This window comes from Phocoena sinus, chromosome 12 (genome assembly GCF_008692025.1).
Source record: "Phocoena sinus isolate mPhoSin1 chromosome 12, mPhoSin1.pri, whole genome shotgun sequence".
Classification (NCBI taxonomy): domain Eukaryota; kingdom Metazoa; phylum Chordata; class Mammalia; order Artiodactyla; family Phocoenidae; genus Phocoena; species Phocoena sinus.
The window spans coordinates 15,498,530-15,518,440 of NC_045774.1; the positions used below are offsets into that span (position 1 = coordinate 15,498,530).

Here is a 19,911-nt window from a genome sequence, read left to right on the forward strand (position 1 = left end):
ACATCCTTGCCTAAAAGCCACCAGAAAGCAGGGGGCAGAAAACTGTTTGATCAGTCTAAATTTAAATTTAAAAATCATCACATAGCTGAATTCTTGGGACTATATTAAATTTTCTGATGACTCTTTCCTCTTTGAGTTTTTAAAGAGTGAAAGAAAAAATCACCCGTGATTTTTCTGGAACAATTAAAAAACTTTAAAAACCAAGGGCATGTTCTTAGCAAAAATTTAATGCATCTCCAAAGTGGATAAGAAATGGAGGAGAACATACCTCTTCATCTCTTACTTTGTATGGTTCAGCTAATCACAGTATCGGAAGCAGGGCTTCTCAGACAAGTGCTGTAGGAAGTGCAAAGGTTTCTTCACACACACAGAGGCCAGCCCTGTGGAGTGGAGTGCCGGGAACACCCAGGGAGAGAGCAGCCTGTACTCCCAAAAGGAACAGGAGAAAGGAGTGGGGGGCATCACCTTCCAGCACGTCCCTGCCTGTGTCCTGCCTACACAGTCACCATGATCTGATCCAGAGGTTTCCGTGCGAGGTCAGGCACCGTGGCCTCTTCGCTGGGGTACCCCACAGGGAGCAGTATTAGCAGCTTTTCATTTGCAGGGCGGTTCAGGAGCACCCTCAGACGGGGGCCACAGTTGAGAGGAGTGGTCGTGACAGTCACCAGTCCCGCGTTCTGTAACAGGAGAGGAAAAGAAAACGTTTTAAAGTCAGCAGGCAAAATCCCAGCCTGGGCATGTTCTAATCCCTATAAGATTTGCTTGTCCCATCACTTCCCTGAAGTTGGGCGGCAAAGAGACGACCAGCTTGGGCCATGGTGTCTTGAATCCTACCTGCCCTCCTGGACCTCCCCAGACCCCACCTTCTCTTAACCAAACAGTGGGAAGCTTCTCAGAGAAGAAAATACCAGTCATTTTCCACTGATGCTTAAGAAATGGGAATGGTTATTTCATGGAAAGAAATTTGGGGAATCCAACTACACCAAAGGAATGGAAAAACAAAAGGCAGTTCCTGTGGTTATATAACCAACAGTGGAAGCAGAGCGTCATCCCTAGCTGAAAATACCTGTGTCGAGTGAGGGAGGACCTAGTGGCCCAGAGGTATGTAAGAGGTAGAGGAAATACTCCACCAACCTCTTCCCAGCCCCCTTGAATAATAAACATCCAATAAAAATCATGTGTAGCTTCAAGACGCTTTCCCAGTTGGCCCTCTCTATCCCCCCTGCTTTTCCCGTCAGATGCTCATTGCTAAGCCTGGACCAGAAGGAGGTTCTGGAACTACCTTTGGGAGTCAAGCACGCCTCCAGTCTCTGTGCAATCTGCCCAGACAAGGGCTTCCAGAAGATTCCTTCCTCCTCCACAAATCAAGACCTACACTCAGACTTATGCCTTACAGAAAGCTAGAGGGCAGCAAACTCCACAGTATGTGGGAAAAGTTGCTGATTGGAATGCACAGAAGCCACAGGTGAAGGGAACCCACGGCAAGCCTAAACTGCTTCTTCAGGAACCCTATCTATGACGGGGACGGTGCCCTGCGGTCTGACGTAGCACAGCAATTCCTTTATCTGTTACAGTCGGGAGGTAAATAGGATGCCAGCTCCTTTGGAACAGTTTTTCAAGTCATCTAAAAACATATTCCCCTTTTATGTCACAATGACTATTTTGCAAGTTTTCAGCAAACACATTTTTCTTTGAGGTAACGAGGAAGCACATAGTTTTTCGGAATCCACTGTCCCTTGAAAGTAGGCTCATTTGCTCTTATAATCCTGTTTGTTTTATTTATTTCACGTGTTTATTGTCACTCTCCACCCTCTCCCAGTACCGCAGTCCCCACCAGAACGAGGTGACTATTCCTGGTGACTCCTGGGGTCTGCCACATAGAAGGAGCTCAGAAAATATCTGTTGAGCGAATGACTTGAACCATGTGAAAGGCAGACCTCAATCCTGCTCTGTTTCACACTTAGCGTGGCTGGAGCTACTATGTAGATGGAATTTTTTTAAGCACAGGGACATCTTTCTAATGCAATACGATGTAAACTCAACTTCTGAGGACAGGAGCTCTATGATAGAGTTCCCCTTATAGCTACCGAATCATCCCACTGGCTCAGACAACAGTAAACACAGCTGAGAAGCCGGGCCCTGGAACTTTCAGGCTCTGAAGCTCTTCATGTGTATTTACTAAAGCCCTTAAAGCCTCATGTCGTTACAGATGAAGGCAAACACAGCGACCGTTTTTTGAAGGCCTTAAATAATGTTATAAGTAAATTTCCAGGAAGGATGCCAGCTTGTTTGAAATATCATCCTCACCAGTCCAGGTTTCCAGAGGCAGTTTTTACATCAGAGTTCCCTTACTGAGGAATCCCTGTCCCTGAACTAGAAACTCAGCTGAAATTTGCAAATAAAACCACAGTTGGCCCCCAAGTATTAAGTCTCTCTCTTGGGCCCAGTGGGAGGGTGACGTACCTGCAGGGCAGCTAGGAGGATGCCACACGCGATGGAAACACTGATCTCGTTATAGTAGTGGATCTTTTTCTTGCCGTTTGCAGCAAAACCGTGTACTCGTTTGAAAATGAGAATCAAAACAGGCGCTGTGTCCAAGTACTCCTTAATCCAGTTGGTCCTAAAGGGGGAAAAAAAGATATTCAGAATATTTTCTCTTAATGGTTTTTTTGTTCCCTGTTTACCACCTTATATACATTAAAAATAGAAACATTTCCTTGTCTTTTATGTTTAAATTGAAAAAGAGTAGGATTTTTGTTCACGTCTTGTTTACCTTTTTCTATCCCAAGTCTATCTATCCCAACAGGTATTAATAAGGGCCTAATATAGCAAGACACGTGAAATGCTGAAAGATACAAAGATAGATCCTATAACCCAGAGGGCAGTAAGCCAAATTTAGCAAACTAAAACCTGGTAAGTGTTGTTAAAGAAATATAAGACAAGGGCCTTAGGAGCCCAAAAATAAAATGGTAGTTTTGAATAAGATTGTCAGAATATTTCCAAAGTTTCTCTTGAGGTGGGGCACTGAAGACCAGCTAGAGAAGGGGCATTGGGAAGGGCAGCCCAGGGAAGAGATGAGCAAAGGGCAGAGTCAGAAGGAGAATGCTTGGCCGGACAGGGAATTTCAGAAGCCTGGTAGGCTGGAGGATGGTGTGCGTGGTGGGGCACGGGTTGGGAGGCTCGCAGTTTTCATACAGATTTTGCAGGGTCCTGGACTTTGTTCAGCGGGGGATGGAAAGTTATCACAAGCTTCTGAGCAGAAGCATCACGCAATGGGATCTGTTTCAGAAAGAGACGGATTGGTGTGGGCAAAGGACCAGCTCAAACGGGACCAGATAGGAGACAAGGGCAATGGCCCAGGAGAACTTGGGGAGTTGTAGAGGCAGGAGCTGACAGATCGGCACAGGAGTACACAAGGGAGAAGAAAACGGTGACGGTGAGTTTGAACCAAAATTCCAGGTGGGCAGATGGTAACGTTCTTAGCCTAGTTATGGAGAAAAGGAAGGAAACTTTTGTGGGAGTGGGAGATAACTCACAGGAGGTATAAATGTTGAGTTTCCATTTTTATTTTCCAGATAAGAGCATATCTTTCTCTGTTTCATTACCCTGCCCGTACATTTTGGCAAACGCTTCACTCTAGCACAGATTTTCAAAGGAAAGATACTCATACAATGCTATATATTGGAATTTTTCCTTAGGGTAAATTATGTCATCAATAAGCAAGAGATAGTCACCACTCATTTCATTCTTAGCTTAGTTACGCTTCCTTGTTTTAAAACACATTAAACCCACGTGTGTATTTTCTACAGTTCCTTGTACACTGCTAATTTCTATACATTACATTCTCAAAGCTACTTTACCACACTTCAACCAGCTTATTCACATTTGACTAGTATCAATTCTTTTTCTCTTTACAAAGTGGGAGAATGTTAATAGTTTACCAAAAAAATCTGGAGTCAAGTAGCTTTGCCACGTTGGGCAACCACTCACCTTCTCACAGCTCAGTGCCCTCAAATGTAAAATGTACTATTGTACACTCATCTCAAATGGTTATTGTGACAGAAAATCAGTCCACGTAGATCAAGTGCTTAGAATAGTACCTAGTACACAGTATCATGTATGTGTTAGCTAATATTATTATTATTACTACGTATCATTTTACAGTGAATAATCAAAACAATTGTTAAATATGAGGTGAAGAATAAGCCATTTACTAGGTCAGAGGCAGGTTAGTCATGTTTACTAATCTTTGTACTTCTTTTGCCTAGGCATACATTGGTAGCTAGTATTTTGGGTTTGTTCAGTTTTACAAGAATGTATCGTGACATCATATTAGAGCTAATAAAAAGATAGCAACGTGCCGAGGCCTGTTAAGAAAGGATAATTAGCACCTTCCACCTGGGGTGAAGGGTCTCACGCCAGCAGCAGGAGAAGAAGGCTTGACGGGGAGGTTGGACCAGATTGTATATCAAGCCTTTAACGACAGCTATGAGTTTCAGAGTTGACTCAGACTGGCTATCAGGACATATGTTCATTTGTGATGCAATTTAACAAACAGTTATTTCATTACCTACTATGTATCAGCACTGTGCTACAATATAAGACTTTTTTACACTGGAGGTCCCTGGACCCTAGAGACACTCTCTATATATCTCGTGTGTGTGTGTGTGCACGCATATTGTCTGCAGAGAAAGTCTATAATGTTAATTGGATTCTCAAGAGTATCTTGGTGTACCACAAAGGTTTCTAAAATATGGCCTATAAAATGAGAAGAAAAGTAGGCCAATAATTAAATAACTATGTCATAATGGCTATTTTAAATACACGGAAGGTGTGTATTAGGTGCTTTGAGCAGAGACAAGAGAGCAACTGATGCTGCCTCCTTTGAGGAGTGACGGGGCTGGCAGCGTGCAGACACAGAGCACAGCATCTCTCTAAGAAGAGAGACTCAACTTTACCCATCCGTTTTTTCTCATGAATATGCAATGAGATTTACATATTCATCATGAATATCCCGCACGTATTCCACAACACAGCCATAAGTTACAACGCCAATAGACATCAATTTCAACAGGGTTTAAATATCTCAGGAAAAAAATTGTCCTCTGGGGCAAATAAATGAGACAGGAGTAGGACTAAGAGGCCATCCTTCTCACCACCCAGCCCTGGCTACCAGAGAAGAAGTCCCACTTTACTCCACGAGACGGAGATCCCACTGCATTTTCTTAGGCTTGTGTCACAGTGGGTATTGGATGGCTGGTGCTGGAACTGGCCGCTAAAGGCCCAGAGCTGAGAGCCAGAGGCACGAGTACCTCTACATTCTACGTGCCAAGAACTCGAGCTGGCTTCCCCTCAGGGCCTTCTGAGAGGTCAGGACAAACATCTGTGCCCCATCCCTCCTGATGCTCAGCCTGAGAAGGGGTTAGAAGGGAAAGGAGATGCCTCTGTGGGGAGGGCAGTATTTGTAAAGAGGACCCTGTGACCCGCGTTTTAAAATGACAAGGCTGAGCCTGTAAAAATTGAAAGTGACGGTGCTAACTACAAAAATGACTGAGAAATTATGGAATCCATCCTACATATTATGTAGGGTGACTGGTCCTCAATGGGAAAAGTGGGATTAACAAGCATAGTTAGCTGTAGTTTCCAGAAAAAAATGAAACCTCGCACATGTCTACCGAAATATGCTGAAGTTTCATGGTAAAGCCAGTTACACTGAATTCCAATCCGCTTCTTCCCTGGAGATAAGGAAGCCAGCAAAGTTACTAATGCCTAATGAATATTATGCCTCTACTAAATTTGTACTTTTACTAAACATGTACTAAGATGAAAGCCTGCTGAGAGAGATCACGCACAAGACTATTTATAGGAAAATGTAATTTACGTCACTCAAGATCCTGAGAGGTATTTCACAATTTACTAATAATTATTTGGGTCATAGCCTATTTATTTACCGGGTTCATATGGCCCTTACTATGTGCCATCACTGTTCTAAGTGCTTACAAATTCATCTAATTTTCATAATGAAGTAGATACTAGACTTATTCCCATTTTACAGATGAGGAAACTGAGGCACAGATAGGTTAATAAGTGGTAGACCTCATATTTGAACCCAAGCACTCTAGCTTCTAAGGCCCTACTCTTAGCCTCTATCTTATTTAATCCTGATACCAAGTTTTTAACATTATCGTTTTGGGTGAGAAAACAGAAGTGTGATGGTTGATTTTATGTGTCAACTTGACTGGGCCACAAGGCACCCAGATAGCTGGTTAAACATTATTCTGGGTGTGTCTGTGAGGATGTTTCTGGATGAGATTAACATGTGAATTGGCAGATTGAGTAAAGCAAATTGCCCTCCTCAACGTAGGTGGGCCTCATCTAAACCGTTGAAGCCCTGAATAGAACAAAACAGGTGGAGTAAGGGAGAATTTTCTCCGTCTACCTGACTGTCTTTAAGCTGGGACATCAGTCTTCTCCTGCCTTTGGACTCAGACTTGGACTGCAACTTACACATTGGTTTTCCTGGTTCCTAGGCCTTTGGACTCAGATTGGAACTATTCCATTGACTCTGCTGGGTCTTGGGACTTCTCAGCCTCCATAATCACTTGAGCCCATGATTTATAATAAATCTCTTTCTCTCTATGTTTCTCTCTATCTCTCTGTGTGTCTCTCTCTCTCCATTGATTCTGTTTCTCTGGAGAAACCAGACTAGTGCACTTAGAGGGAGTAAGCAAATGCCTAAGGTCTTGCAACTGGAAAACCAGAGCTAAGATGTGAACCCAGATGGGATTCCAGTCGGCATCCCTCACCCCTGTGCAATACGTGTGCTCAAGGCAATTCAGCGGTGAGGCCTGAGTTAATTTCCATTATTTCTTCCACAGGTAAAATGAAACTTTTTAACACCTAAAACAAAACCAGAAAACTGAAGTCATAGTTATTTCATTTTAGGAAGCCAAACCAAACAAGCTTAATTCTACCCACTTTTGTACCTCAGTTTCTTCAGGTCTGAAACCCATTGAGGTCCCATCCTCTTCAAGTAGTTTATTTCCTCTTCCTCCTCAACGATCTCCCGAATCTTATGCTTCACGTCTGGGTCCTTCACAACCACAAAGGTCCAGGGCTCTGTGTGGGCCCCACTTGGGGCTGTTCCTATCACCCATTAAATTAAAATCAGAAATTAAAACTGCAAGAAAAATCTGAGTCTGTTAATTAAGAATAAACGTAACTCATAGTTGCTCAAAATGAAGTTAGATCACCTGACACACAAAATGCCTGGCGGTAGCCTCTGGGATGTTGCTGCCAGGCCCATTTTGTTCAGCATCTCTGTCAGGGTCTCCAAACCAACTAACTGTGATCAAAGCCAGTAGTTCCTAGGTTTGGGGAATTTATCACTGCTTCTCTAATCATGTGAGAGAAAACATCCCTAGGCACTACTCTGTGACCAATAAGGGAACACAGATGGGAAGCTCTGATAGCCAAAAGCCTCCAAAATGCTGTTTGTTTTGATATTCTTGAAAAATGATCAAGTCAGGAAGTTTATTGGAAATGGCAAAATTTAAATGGCAAATGGTTTCAAAAGGATCTCCAAAAGGCAATTGAACTATAAATTGTTTAGTGCCTATATCAAAGTTCTGAGTGTGGCACTGTGGGGTTTGTGGCCCTGTTGTGAACACAAGAGAACTCTTGGCCCTGGGCACTCAGACACACAGCAGAGTGTCTTCCAGCTCTCACAGGTTTTGGGAAACCTCAGCCCACCCTTGGATCAGTCCCAATATCCCGGACAAAGCTTCATAGTGCATCATGGGACCCAAGGAGCTTAAGTTCCCTTTAAGATTCCAGCCAGCAGCACTTCCCTGGTGGTCCCGTGGGTAAGACCCTGTGCTCCCAATGCAGATGGGTTCGATCCCTAGTAGGGGAACTAGATCCGACATGCATGCTGCAACTAAGAGTTCACATGCCACAACTAAAGATCCCACATGCCACAACTAAGACCTGGCACAGCCAAAATAAATAAATAAATAAATATTTTTTAAAAAAAGATTCCAGTCATGGCCTGGCCCAGCTCCTGATCTGGGTGTCACCCCTCTGTCCTAGAAATGGCTGTTTCTAGAAGTAGACCACGGTGACCCACTGGTGGTATATTTCAGAAGCAAGTATTTCTTTCTTCCTAGTGAGTAGTTCAGTGGCATAAACTCTACAGGAGGGGTCTCAGGCCTGCCAGCCTTGATGAGTTTTTCATCCACCAGTCCCCGTGGTAGAGAGGGTATGATTGAACTGTGAAATGCAAGTCAAATCTAAACATAAAGCCCAAATTTCTGAACAGAGGGATTCCAGTTCACTTTGTACACGTCATCTGTTCACTAAATATTGGTGTCACCAAACACAAGAAATAAATTGCCCCTTAATGTTTTCAATTATGCCAAACCTCTCTGAATGTCATATACACACACCCACATATTTAGATACAGATGTATACACAGAAGAAATTTAGTAACTGCTATTAGTTAGATAAAGGACTCACCAATCTAGTGTGTTTGTGTTCTTAACTGAAATGAACTGTATTATTCTTACTTCCTTTTAATTTGGGCAATGGGTTTATAATAGTCATGCAATAATTTCTGCAAATGAACTTTTCTTTTCTGATGTATAATAATGTGTTCAGAAATTTTCATTCTTCAAAAATTTTATAATGTTGAATAATTTCAGAAGTTTTGAACTGTTGTCACATCTGCTCCTGAGAAGTTTGTAATAGTAAAAATTTGTAGAGGGCTTCCCTGGTGGCACAGTGGTTGAGAGTCCGCCTGCCGATGCAGGGGACACGGGTTCGTGCCCCGGTCCGGGAGGATCCCACGTGCCACGGAGCGGCTGGGCCCGTGAGCCATGGCCACTGAGCCTGCGCGTCTGGAGCCTGTGCTCCGCGACGGGAGAGGCCACAACAGTGAGAAGCCCGCGTACCGCAGAAAAAAAAAAAAAAGTTTGTAGAAAGTGGAAATCGTCTTGTGCCTGGCAGTCAGTCAACACCTGGGTAAGACTTTACAGGTAAACATATCATTCCAGGCTTTATTCCCTGTGTTTGAACTTCAACATTGCTCCACTATTGTCACTTGTAGCGGATGTTCTCAAAGACCCACTGTGCACTTACAGACCTGCTGCTTTGATGACATTATCAATCACTTCCATTGGGACTTGCTCATTACTTATGAATCTAACAGACCGTCTCTTATTGAGAAGTTCATAAAATTCCTGGGATCTCTTAAGCATTTCCTTCTCAGGATACCGGGTGTGGGAGAATGGGACGTGTTCCACCTCTTCCTCTGACACTTGCCAGTCGTCAGCGTCTGCCAGTAAGAACAAGGTAGACAGCAAATTAGAGGATCTCTCTTGGTCGTGAAGGGGAATGCAATATGCCCCTCCCCCAAAATATGTGTCTTTAGCATAAGAATTGTTTTGAGTTGACTATTTTTAGGAAACACAGACACAGGAGAAGTTTTGAAAACCCGAGTAGAAGGCACCCTTTTGTAAGAGGCATTTACATTAAGGAAATCTCTATTTGGAAGTGTTTCCCCCTCTGTACCAGGAAGAGAAGGATGATTCTAAATCACAAGAAACTCTTGTCAACAGAGGTGTGGACTTAAATCTCTATAACAATCTTACCCTTGTTTGCTCTGCTTTTCCTGACAACCTCCCCTAACTGGGTCTCCCCAGTCCCCAGTGCCTTTCTTCTGTCTTTATCTGAAGATGGATTAAGGTGGTGGCTAAGGCTGTTTGGGGGAGTTACTCAGTTTTCCTGGGTCTCTCCCATGTACACAAGAGATATACATGTTATTAAGCTTCTGTTTGTTTTTCTCTTGTTAATCTGTTTTTATTATGGGGGAGTGGTGTTCTCAGCCAGAGAAAATTATTTTTACTCCCTTATAGTCATAAGGTGGTCACTGGGGAGAAGGAAATAAAGTTCTCAAAATATCTGTAAGGTTATAAGCTCAAAAACATCAAGAAAAAATGAGAAAAATAGGTCTACAGAATCCTTAAACTCTGATCTTGACTGTCCTTCAAAGCCCAGACTGGTTATAAATCAAGAAAAAGAAAACTTTTACGTACATAAAGATGAAAAATGTAAATTTCTGTTAATGGTGAACTAACTTATTTGAAACAATCTCCATTGGCTGAAAACCACTAAGATCTTTTTTTTTTTTTTTGGCCAGATCTTAGTTCCCCGAACTCATGCCCCCTGCAGTGGAAACATGGAGTCTTAACCACTGGACCACCAGGGAAGTCCCCTGAAAACCACTAAGATCTTGAAATAAATAATTTTTTATAAAGCCGTTTTAAAATCATTAAGTTACTGACAGCATAGTGAGAAATTCCCAGGCCAAAAGTGAAGGGAAAATATGATCCTGCAGAGGTAAATAAGCACAGAAGCTGCATTTGCCCTGATAACATCTGCCAATCCCAATATATTTGAATTTTTATTTTTATGTTTTCAGGGATCCAGAGGGACAGAAATCAAAGCCCAGGTCCATATATGATAAGAAGTCTAACAAGCTGGGACCCCAAGACTACATCCTTAGAAAAACTAAGAATCATAAATAAATCAGGGACTTTCCTGGTGGTCCAGTGGTTAAGACTGCACTTACATTTCAGGGGACATGGGTTCCATCCCTGGTCAGGGAACTAATGATCACTCATGCTGCATGGCACGGCCATAAATAAATAAATCAGCCCCCAAGAGTTTATAACATTCTGATGGGTCCTGCCTCAAACTTGAACTTGGAATAGTGTGGTCCTGCCTGAAAATACCCCCATTACCCAGCAGAAGCAAATGCCAACATATAATAATTTTAAGGACAATTACCAGCAACACATAAAAGACAACCAGACACACAAAAAGAATATCTTGAGCAAGAAACAGCAGAATAGGTTTTTAAAAATAGAGTCAGACACCAAATTCTCCAAATATTGGAATTATCAGACTCAAAAGATAAAACAACTATGATTACTAGGTTTAGAGGGGAAAAAGAAAAGACAAACTTATATAAATCTGTAGGGTACAGGAAAAGATGAAAAGTGACATAGAACATATTTTAAAATAGAACTTTTAGAACTGAAAAATAAAATAATAGAATTAAGAACTTGGTGGGTGGGTTTAATAGCAGGTTAGACATACCTAAAGAAAGAATTAATGAACTGAAGACAACTCAGAAGAAAATATCTAGACTAGAGCAAGGAAAGACCAAAACACAGAAAACATAAAAGAACGATCAAGAAAAAATAAAGCAGAGCCAGAATGTTCTAATATACGTGATGATAGTGACAGCAGGAGACGGGAAAGAGGATGGGGCAGAGACCATATTTGAAAGAGAATATCTGATATGAAAACCTGATGAAAAATGCCAGATCTACAGCTTCAAGAGGCCCAGTAAATCCCACACAGTGTAACAGAAAAGAAGCCCACGCCTTTTATAATCAAATATAAAATCTTAAAATCAGCCAGAGGAAAAAGAAAGATTCCCTTAGGAAGAGGCCCGGATGGCTTCATGAGGGAGTTCCACCAAACACTCACAGAACAATTATTGCTAACTTTTCTCCAACTCTTCCCAAGAATAGAAATAGGGGACACATCGGCCACCCACTCATTCTATAAGACTAGCGCACACTTGCTACCAAGACTGACTAGGACATTAAAAGAAAGAAAAGCTACAGGCTCAACTTTCTCATAAATATAGATGCAGAAAGTCCTAACCAAAATATTAGTAAACAGAATTCAACAATATATAAAAAAACAATACACTTTGGCCAAGTTGGGATTACCCCAGGAATGCAAGGTTAACTCAACATGAGAAAAGCAATGTGGTTTGTTACGTTCACAAGCTAATAATTTAGATTGTTTTAAACCATTAAGGTTTATTTGTGTGCATGTGTATGCCTTACCTGAATTATTATTGTACCACCTAAACTGTGTTTTTAGAAAACTGCATGTAATGCTATCACATATCTTCATCATTCACAACCACCCAAAAGCCAATGAATATTTGCCTGATATAATGTATATCCCATGCCTTCCACTGTGTGATAGAAAATAATTAGTTGTTACTTCCTTCTTTGAATAGGTACAAATCCACTTTGATGCCATAGATTAACTGATGCTTTGGTTATGATTCTGATTCTGGTGACATTTACTAAAGGATTTTCACTTCCAGTAATGGTTATTTATGTAATTTACACCAAACCTCCAAAGTAAAGAAAGCTAAAATCCTTAGTAAAATACATTTAGAACATTTTCTTCTAGGTACTGAAGAGCTAATCTGTGACTGTAGAACATCACAGTCAAAATCTGGATGAAGGTTAGTACCCACAGGGGTAGATCGGCACTCAAATGTCCAGAGAATATTTTCCAATTACCTAGAAACCGCCATGAGGCTGAGCTGAGATAAAAGGATGGTGACCAAAGTCAAACCCCCAGGGCCATCCAGGGCCTGAAGATTTATGTTACAATAGTAAGAGTAAAATGTAAGTAATCCAGCCCTGGTGCCTTAGAGCCTAAGGTAATATCCTGTGAGTGATCCAGGGAACCGTAAGCCTTGAGCTCAGATTAAAGTTGCCCCAGAGTGTTAGAATGTTGCTCTTCTGATAGGTGAAAATATGAATATTCCCTGGAATAAGTAACAGTATCCTAGACCTCAAAAACATTTATATGTAATTTTCCAATAGAATGACCAGCAAAGAAGTAATTCCCATAAAATTCAAAATAATAGTTACTTCTATAGGGTATGGAAGAGGTTGTTACTGGGAAGGAACATATAGGGGTTTATGGAGTACTGGAAATTTATATTTCTTGATCTAAGTGATAACTATATAGATTTTTGCTTAAAATTATTTGTTAAGCCATTCATCTATCTTTTATACACTTTTCTAGTAAGATATTACATTTCACAATTAAGGGTTTTGTTTTTTTTTTAATGAGAAGGCCATAGAAACGAACTACCAAAAACACCCACAAGGGTAGTTCAACTGACTACAACTGTTATATTGATTTAAGGACATCTGAAAAAAAAAAAAAGAAAAGACACTTGACACTTTCTTAATGAGATAAGAGGATGAGAGATGAACCATCTAGGGAAGGTGGGACAAAAGTAGAAATAGGAATGAATGGGCACAATTAACTTCTCCTGACCACGCAGCAATCCTTCATGGAGCCAGAACTATAGCGTAGGTTTCTTAACTCCTTAATCAGTGTTTTTTCCCCCAATACAGTAATCCGTAATCCCCCCTTATCAGAGGTTTTTCTTTCTCAGGTTTCAGTGTCCCATGTCCAGCTGTGTTCTGAATATATGAAACGAAAATTCAAGAAACAAACAATTCATAAGTTTTAAATTGTGCACCATTCTGAGTAAGATGATGAAATCTCATGGCTGTCCTGCTCCATCCCCCCACCACGTGAATCATCCCTTTGTCCACGTATCCACCCAATTAGTCACGTAGTAGCCTCTCGGTTGTCGACTGTCAGGATACTGCTTATGTTCAAGTAACCCTGATTTTACTTAATAATGACCCCAAAGCACATGAGTAGTGATGCTGGCAATTTGGATATTCTCTTACTGTGTCTGATTTAAATTAAAGTTTATCATAGGTACATACGTACAGGAAAACACTTAGGGTTTCAGGCATCCACTTGGGGTCTTGGAACGTATTCCCTGAGGATAAGGGAGGACTGCAGTAAATGTCCAGTAGGCAAGAGGGAACGCTCGTGAAAAGGGGACTTCAAAGACACTGAGAACCCAACCTCAATACCAACAGGGACCATGGTTAGCTCATAGCTAGGACTGAGAAACTTCTTTTTTTATGCTTTACTAGCCGGGGCAGTGGGGACCCACACTGTATACATTTTTTTTAACTTTTATTTTGTATTGGAGTACAGCCAATTAACAATGTTGTGCTAGTTCCAGGTGCACAGCAAAGTGACTCAGCCATACACACGTGTATCCACCCCCCGCTTCAAATGCTCTCCCCAGCCAGGTTGCCATGTAACGTTGAGCAGAGCTCCCCATGCCACACAGCAGGTCCCTAATGGCTTGAGGAAGTAAGTGTGATGGGACAGTGGCAACAGCTATCAGCTTTCTAGCAATCCACTCTGAACCGAACCCAGATGTCATCAGTATCAACCCCGAACCTTATTAAACGTGTCAGCAAAGACTTCAGCACCAGTGATACTCCCACGCCATTTGTCATGAAGTCCGGCAACCTCCGCAGTCAGTAAGTGGAAAAGGAGCCAATGCATGCAAGGTCTCTTTAACTTCGGGTCCCTTCGGCATCTGTGTAAACTAAAGGCAGCCAAGCCGCATGACGGGCGTTTCTGCAGCAGCTGAAGTCCAGGGTAGGCACTCCTACTCTAGCAGAATGAAGGGGCTGCTCCCTGAGCTTTATCAGCACAGCCTTATCTCTGAGCACAGCAGACAAATGGTCCCAACCACCACTGGGCTGGATTGTCCAGAAGGGCTATCTAAGCAGAGCACAGGGGCGCTGCTCTTCCTGGAGCCTCTCCCAGAGCAGAAAGTCTACACTTGGCCTGGGGAAAGGGGACAGGCTGAGCCAGCTGGGAAGGAAGCTCCAGGGGATCTCAGGGCAGTGAACCGATAAAAAAGGCACAGCTCTCCCCTTCCTCTTGAACTCCTGACTGCTCCCAAGGCATAAGCCCTCACCAGAGGGAAGACAACAGCCTCTGTTCCGCAGCTGTCCCGCCTCCACCCTAGACCAGCCAAGCAACGCTGGGGGATTCATTCAAGCTGTGGAGCCCACATATCCTAAAATAAATGCACGCTACTGTGGTCTGCTTTTAATGTAAGTGCTGTGCCGCCACACATGGGGTTTGCTGTTGACACCAAGACCAACACGCCTTTTATCACTGCTTTAATGCCAAGGAATCCTAAATTGCTCCGTAATTAGGTTTAATGACCAAGTAATTCTAGGCCATGGCTATCTTTTAATGTTTAGCTTAGAGGCATTTTTTCTGGCTGCATCTCTACGGGAATTGCTTTTGTGTTTTTGCAGTTCTACTTCAAAATCTTTGCAAATGGACCAGATGTTTTCCAGCTATGAAACTACAAGGCCAGTTTGTGTCATGTCACCCTTGTTCCCTCCCTGCAATTTTTGGGGAGGCTTGAGCACCGGTATTAATAAGGCTCAGGGTGACACGGCTCTCACAGTAGACAGATTATGAAGGTGGCAATGAGAGCAGCTTCAAGGCTCAACACCGGCTCAGAGAACTCCTCCTTCCCACTGTTTTGGCCATCGTTCTGCTTCCTACGTGGGCCTCTCAGCCATTCAACTTCCTGACTGCAATATAGACCCACTACCTCACTAGCAGCAGCAGGGGGGGCTTGGGGGCTGGGGAGTCTGCGGATGTCCAGATGGAAAGGCCTTGAAGAAAGCAATGCTATCCCAGGTGAAGTTGACAGAACTTGTTTTCTGAGCCCCTTTACCTCTCGTGGTGTCCCCGGTGTCTCCAGTGTTCTGTACTGAGCTTCGCTCTCCCCAGCAGAACCCACCCAGACTTGATCCCAAGGACAAATCTCCATTCAAGTCCTTTCCTTTCCTTAACCTCCTCTCATCTGAATTTGAATTTACCTGTCCTTTGTCCTAGAACCATAATGTCTTACAGGAGCCCTGGTAGACCAGCCTTTTAAAATTAGCCATGCAGAAGTATGCACACGTAGGTGTGCCAAAGAATGATAAAATGCAAAGATGAAGCTGAGTTTTTTGCTTCCTGGGGCAAAGGAAAACTGTGCTGGTCATGAGTGCTGCCCTTACATAGTGTTTTTGTCAGTGGTGTGCTGGTAAACCAGCTCTCTGAGAAGAGGGAAAAAAGAGCCCTGGTTTATAGCACTTGCCAATTTCCATAGAGTAAACACTCCCATGATGGCCCGATCTCAAGCTATTGGCAATTGAACAAATGGCCCACAAATTTCCTGAACATTTATCAGTTGGCTCTCGTTAGCCCCATAGGCTAGCTCTTGCACACCACTTGGTTGGGAAGCATGGAGTTCAGTCATTTGTGGACTTCCAGGCATGTAAGAGGGTTGATATCATCTGCAGGAACGGTGTTACTTGGTTGAGACTGTTGTTGACTGGTTGGCCCTCAGAGGGCTGGTCCTGGAGTGAATCCATCTCTGATTGGTTGACTTGTTAAGCTTTTACTGAGACGTGTTGTCATTGGTCCAATGAACAGGTTCGAAACAGCTGCCTACGGGTATATAAAAATCTGTCCTTGCCCAAGTCCGAGGGAACATTTTTATTCTCAGGTGTTGCCCACACCAGATAAAAATTTTAACAAAGGCTTTTTTAGTGGTCACTGGGACAATCAAAATTTCAGTTAGAATAATAGCTTCTGGATGGCTAGTGAAGCTGAGTGAAGAAAATCCCCACTAACATTAAAATGGACACATCTTAATAAGATGTGTTTCCTGTATTTTTTCTCCTATTTCCAGTTCCGTGAGCTTTCATGAATCTGGGCCTGACTAGAGAATGTTTGTTCAGTATTTCCCATTCATTTTAGGGAAACGATCTGAGGTTTCCACTTTAAATACCAGTCATTTCTCCTCCTCAGACCTCTGCTACAGATAAACAGGGAACTGAAACGCGTTAACAGGATGCCACGTGTGACTGGTACCCAGAGGAAGTCTGTGTCTGACTTCTAATCCGCATGTCTTCTCTGTACCCCCGACCCATCCTCCCACCCCGTCCCCCCACACAGGCTGATTCCTTGATCTATGAATGTCGAATAGGAATTTTTTGTGAATCAGAGATGGCGGAGGCTAGAGTGGCACCCATATATTCCTTAACTCACACTAGAATGGCCCACAGTACTTATTTTACTGTTTTGTCCCTGATGGTTAATTTTCAAAATGGTTTGAATCTGGTATCTATTTGCTGTTATCAACACCATCTCATGTTTCCTTGGTAATGGAATCCCTTCTCTTCTCCAATTATACATCCTCTCTGAGACTGTGTCCACCCACCCAATGGTTAAGAGCAGGGACTTGGGTGGCAGAGGACGCTGAGTTTAAACATCAGTCCTTACCTACCACCTGTGCGCCTGTGTGACCTCAGTAAGGATCACTTATGTAAACAACAAAAATCCCAACAAGAGACTGTGAACTCTGCACTCAGGGAAGATTTGCTCACGGCTGCCGAGCAGCCACTATGTGTTCAATTCGTTTCTCTGTGTGAGGAAGAGAGAGTGGAGCGGCAGAGGATTAAAAGGGAATCAGTAGGTGGAGAAGCAGAAGGGGGCCATACAGCTTTGCTCTCTGTTCCCAACCTTCAGGCTCAGCCCCAGGTCCCTGGTTCCCCACCAGCCTTATCACCCGCTCTGTATCCCTCAAACTCTTGGGTCTTCAAATCCAGCGGCCTTTCCTCGATACACACTACCTCTGATCTCTCAGGGAATGTTTAACCCTGCTGGCCGTCTCCTGCCCCCTCTGTTCTGGGTCATTCTTTTGGAAAAGCAGCCTAGTGAATTGCCTGTAGGCCTGGACTCTGGAGCCAGCCTGCCTGGGTCCTGACTCTACCACTAATTGCTTGGGCAGGTGACTTAGCCGATTTGAGCCTCAGTTTCCTTATCTGTAATATGGATATGATAATAGTGCCCGCCTCACTGTATTGTCATGAAGACTAAATGACTCACCATATGTAAAAGTGACATTGGATACCGGAAGCGCTATGTGACGGCTTGCTATTACTACCCCGGCCCTCCTTTCCCACGCCTTGTTTTCTGAGTCCATTCCTTCCAGCAGTTCCTCTTATCTGAAGGTGTCCCCCCAACCCCGGCCAAGTTCTAACCTCAGCCTTCTCTCTAGCAATACCCCCCAATGAATTCATTAGTTTTCCGAGTTCCAAGCATCACCCCTATGCTGCTGACTCTCCAGTCAGTGTCTATGGCCTGGATCCCTCACCTAGAAACCTCCCTGCCTTTCTGCTTCAGTGGGTCACTAGCCTCTCGCATCCAACACGTCCTGCACTACATTCAACAGCTTCCCCTTTAAGCCGGATCCCCTTCCCGCACCCACCGATGACAGTTGTTATTCTGATTCCTCCAGTCTCCAAATCGTGCCCACTTCTCCCTCTGTTCATGTCTAATTTATGACTAGACCCTACTGTTCTTCCTTGACCGTCCCTCTAATTCACCCCTTCCTCTGCAGCGCACTGGCACCACCGCCCAGCCCATCATTACTGGAACAGATCCTTACTCAGCTTCACGGTGGGTCTCGTGCTCATTCAACGGAAGTGGTTCTCAACTGGCATAATTGGCATTCGGGGTTAGTGGGGGAGAGTAAGAGGCTGCCCTGCTAGGAGGCTGCCTGGATTTGCATCCTCCTGGGCAGTACATTCAGCATTGCTGGCTCCCAGCACTGAGTGCCAACTCTATACCCCACCCCCCAATCCTGAGGTTAGGACAACTTAGAACACACACACACACACACACACACACACATACTTCCAGGTGGCCTCTGTTGGACGGAGGGAGGGTGGAGGCATTACTACCCCAGCTGAGAGTCACTGAGCCTCTTCCAAGTCGAATCCATCCCACAAACCCACCTCAGATAAACCTCAAACACAGATTACTCAAAGCTCCTCCAGAACGTCTCCCTTCCTGCCTGCCTCCTTCATCACCCCTTCTTTCTCAGGTCAGCCATGCCCCGGCCCGCCCTCAATACCCCACTTCATTTTCACCCCTCCCCTGGTCAGTACAGTCCTTCCATCTTCTTGACATCTTTCCCTGGGGTTCCGGACTCAGGCGCTTCCTGTTCCTCTTAGCCTCCTAACCTTTGTATTCATATCCTAGTAATCCCCCAGACCTGATTCAGCCTTTTTCTAGCTGCCCCACCAAACCCCCAAGCCTTCTCAAAACACCTTACAATCAGTTCCACCCAGTTCGTCTCTGTGTTACTCTCTGTCATTTGCCTGTTTATGGCCTTGGACACTCAGATTGGAGGGCAGCAGCCACTCTTATCTGTGACCCTCAGGGTTGGTGCAATGAAGGGTAGCGAGCCCCTACGTAGATGCCCCTTTTTTATTCCAAAGTTCTTGATCAAAACCTGACCACTTAACCCGCAGCCCCCCCAGCCTGTGATGTGCCCCTTCAGAAAGATTTGAGCAGCCTCAGAGGACTGGAGCCAGGGAAAATGTCGCCCCCTCAACAGCTTTTTACTGAGGACCCAGGAATAAGGGAGCTTGGTGCCAGCAGGCGACAAGCGGACCACCAGAGAGAAATGATGTCTCTGTCACACACTGATTTGTTTACATGGCAGAGGCTGGTGATGAAACTGACCGGCCTATGTTTCTTCCTCTCCCTAAGCCCCACCATCCACTTGCCCTCATCATAAGAATACAGAAGTTGGAAACCAAGCAACATGGCCAGTGTCTTTACCTTCTTCCAGCTGGTGGACGTCAGTGCTGTCTTTCAAGTCTTCATCCACCCAGGGGCGAGCCTCCGCCCTGGCTCTAGGCTCCCCCTTCCTCCTCTGGGTGCCTCCATCAGCATTTTGAAAGATCCACACCATCAAAAGGCAGACAACTGCTACCAAGGCTGAAGTCAGAAGAAACATGGCGCTGAGGCTGATTCTGAATGGAGCCAATACTTCCGCGGCCGGTATTTAAACAAACAGGGACAGGAGTGGGGAATGCCGGGAGACGGAGTGAAGGAAGGAGAGGGGGGCCGGGGGAAGGAACAGAGTGAACTCGCTGACTCTGCAAGGACTTTGCAAAGGAGAAAAGATCACAGCCGTGTGTCCCGGGTGTGTTGTGGCTCTGGGAATGCACTGGTGCGTGAACTTTTTTAAACTGTGTGCTCTATCAATATATTCTTAGACAGTAATTGCCAGGATTTGAGGAAACACTTTAATGCACTAGATCTTACCA

At 44.0% G+C, this 19,911-nt stretch overlaps 1 protein-coding gene across 1 annotated transcript; it reads right to left on the reverse strand.

Annotated features, from left to right (window-relative positions):
• Positions 1 to 207: 207 nt before the first annotated feature.
• IYD (iodotyrosine deiodinase) lies at positions 208 to 19,659 on the reverse strand. Its single transcript, XM_032651261.1, has 5 exons — positions 19,421 to 19,659; positions 9,144 to 9,335; positions 6,987 to 7,146; positions 2,464 to 2,620; positions 208 to 677 (listed from the first exon to the last, which is right to left on the reverse strand). Exons 1-5 carry the CDS (start codon positions 19,596 to 19,598, stop codon positions 495 to 497), a joined length of 870 nt encoding a protein of 289 aa, XP_032507152.1. The 5' UTR covers positions 19,599 to 19,659; the 3' UTR covers positions 208 to 494.
• Between the last annotated feature and the right edge of the window lie 252 nt (positions 19,660 to 19,911).

Bases quoted from the DNA above. Each gene is read 5' to 3' on its own strand.
- IYD (XM_032651261.1), bottom strand. From the start codon at position 19,598: ATGTTTCTTCTGACTTCAGCCTTGGTAGCAGTTGTCTGCCTTTTGATG. The intron at 7,147-9,143 runs GTCTGTAAGTGC...AATGGGTGATAG, and splicing joins TAATGTCATCAAAGCAGCAG to GAACAGCCCCAAGTGGGGCC. The intron at 678-2,463 runs GTACGTCACCCT...CTCCTGTTACAG, and splicing joins TCCTCCTAGCTGCCCTGCAG to AACGCGGGACTGGTGACTGT.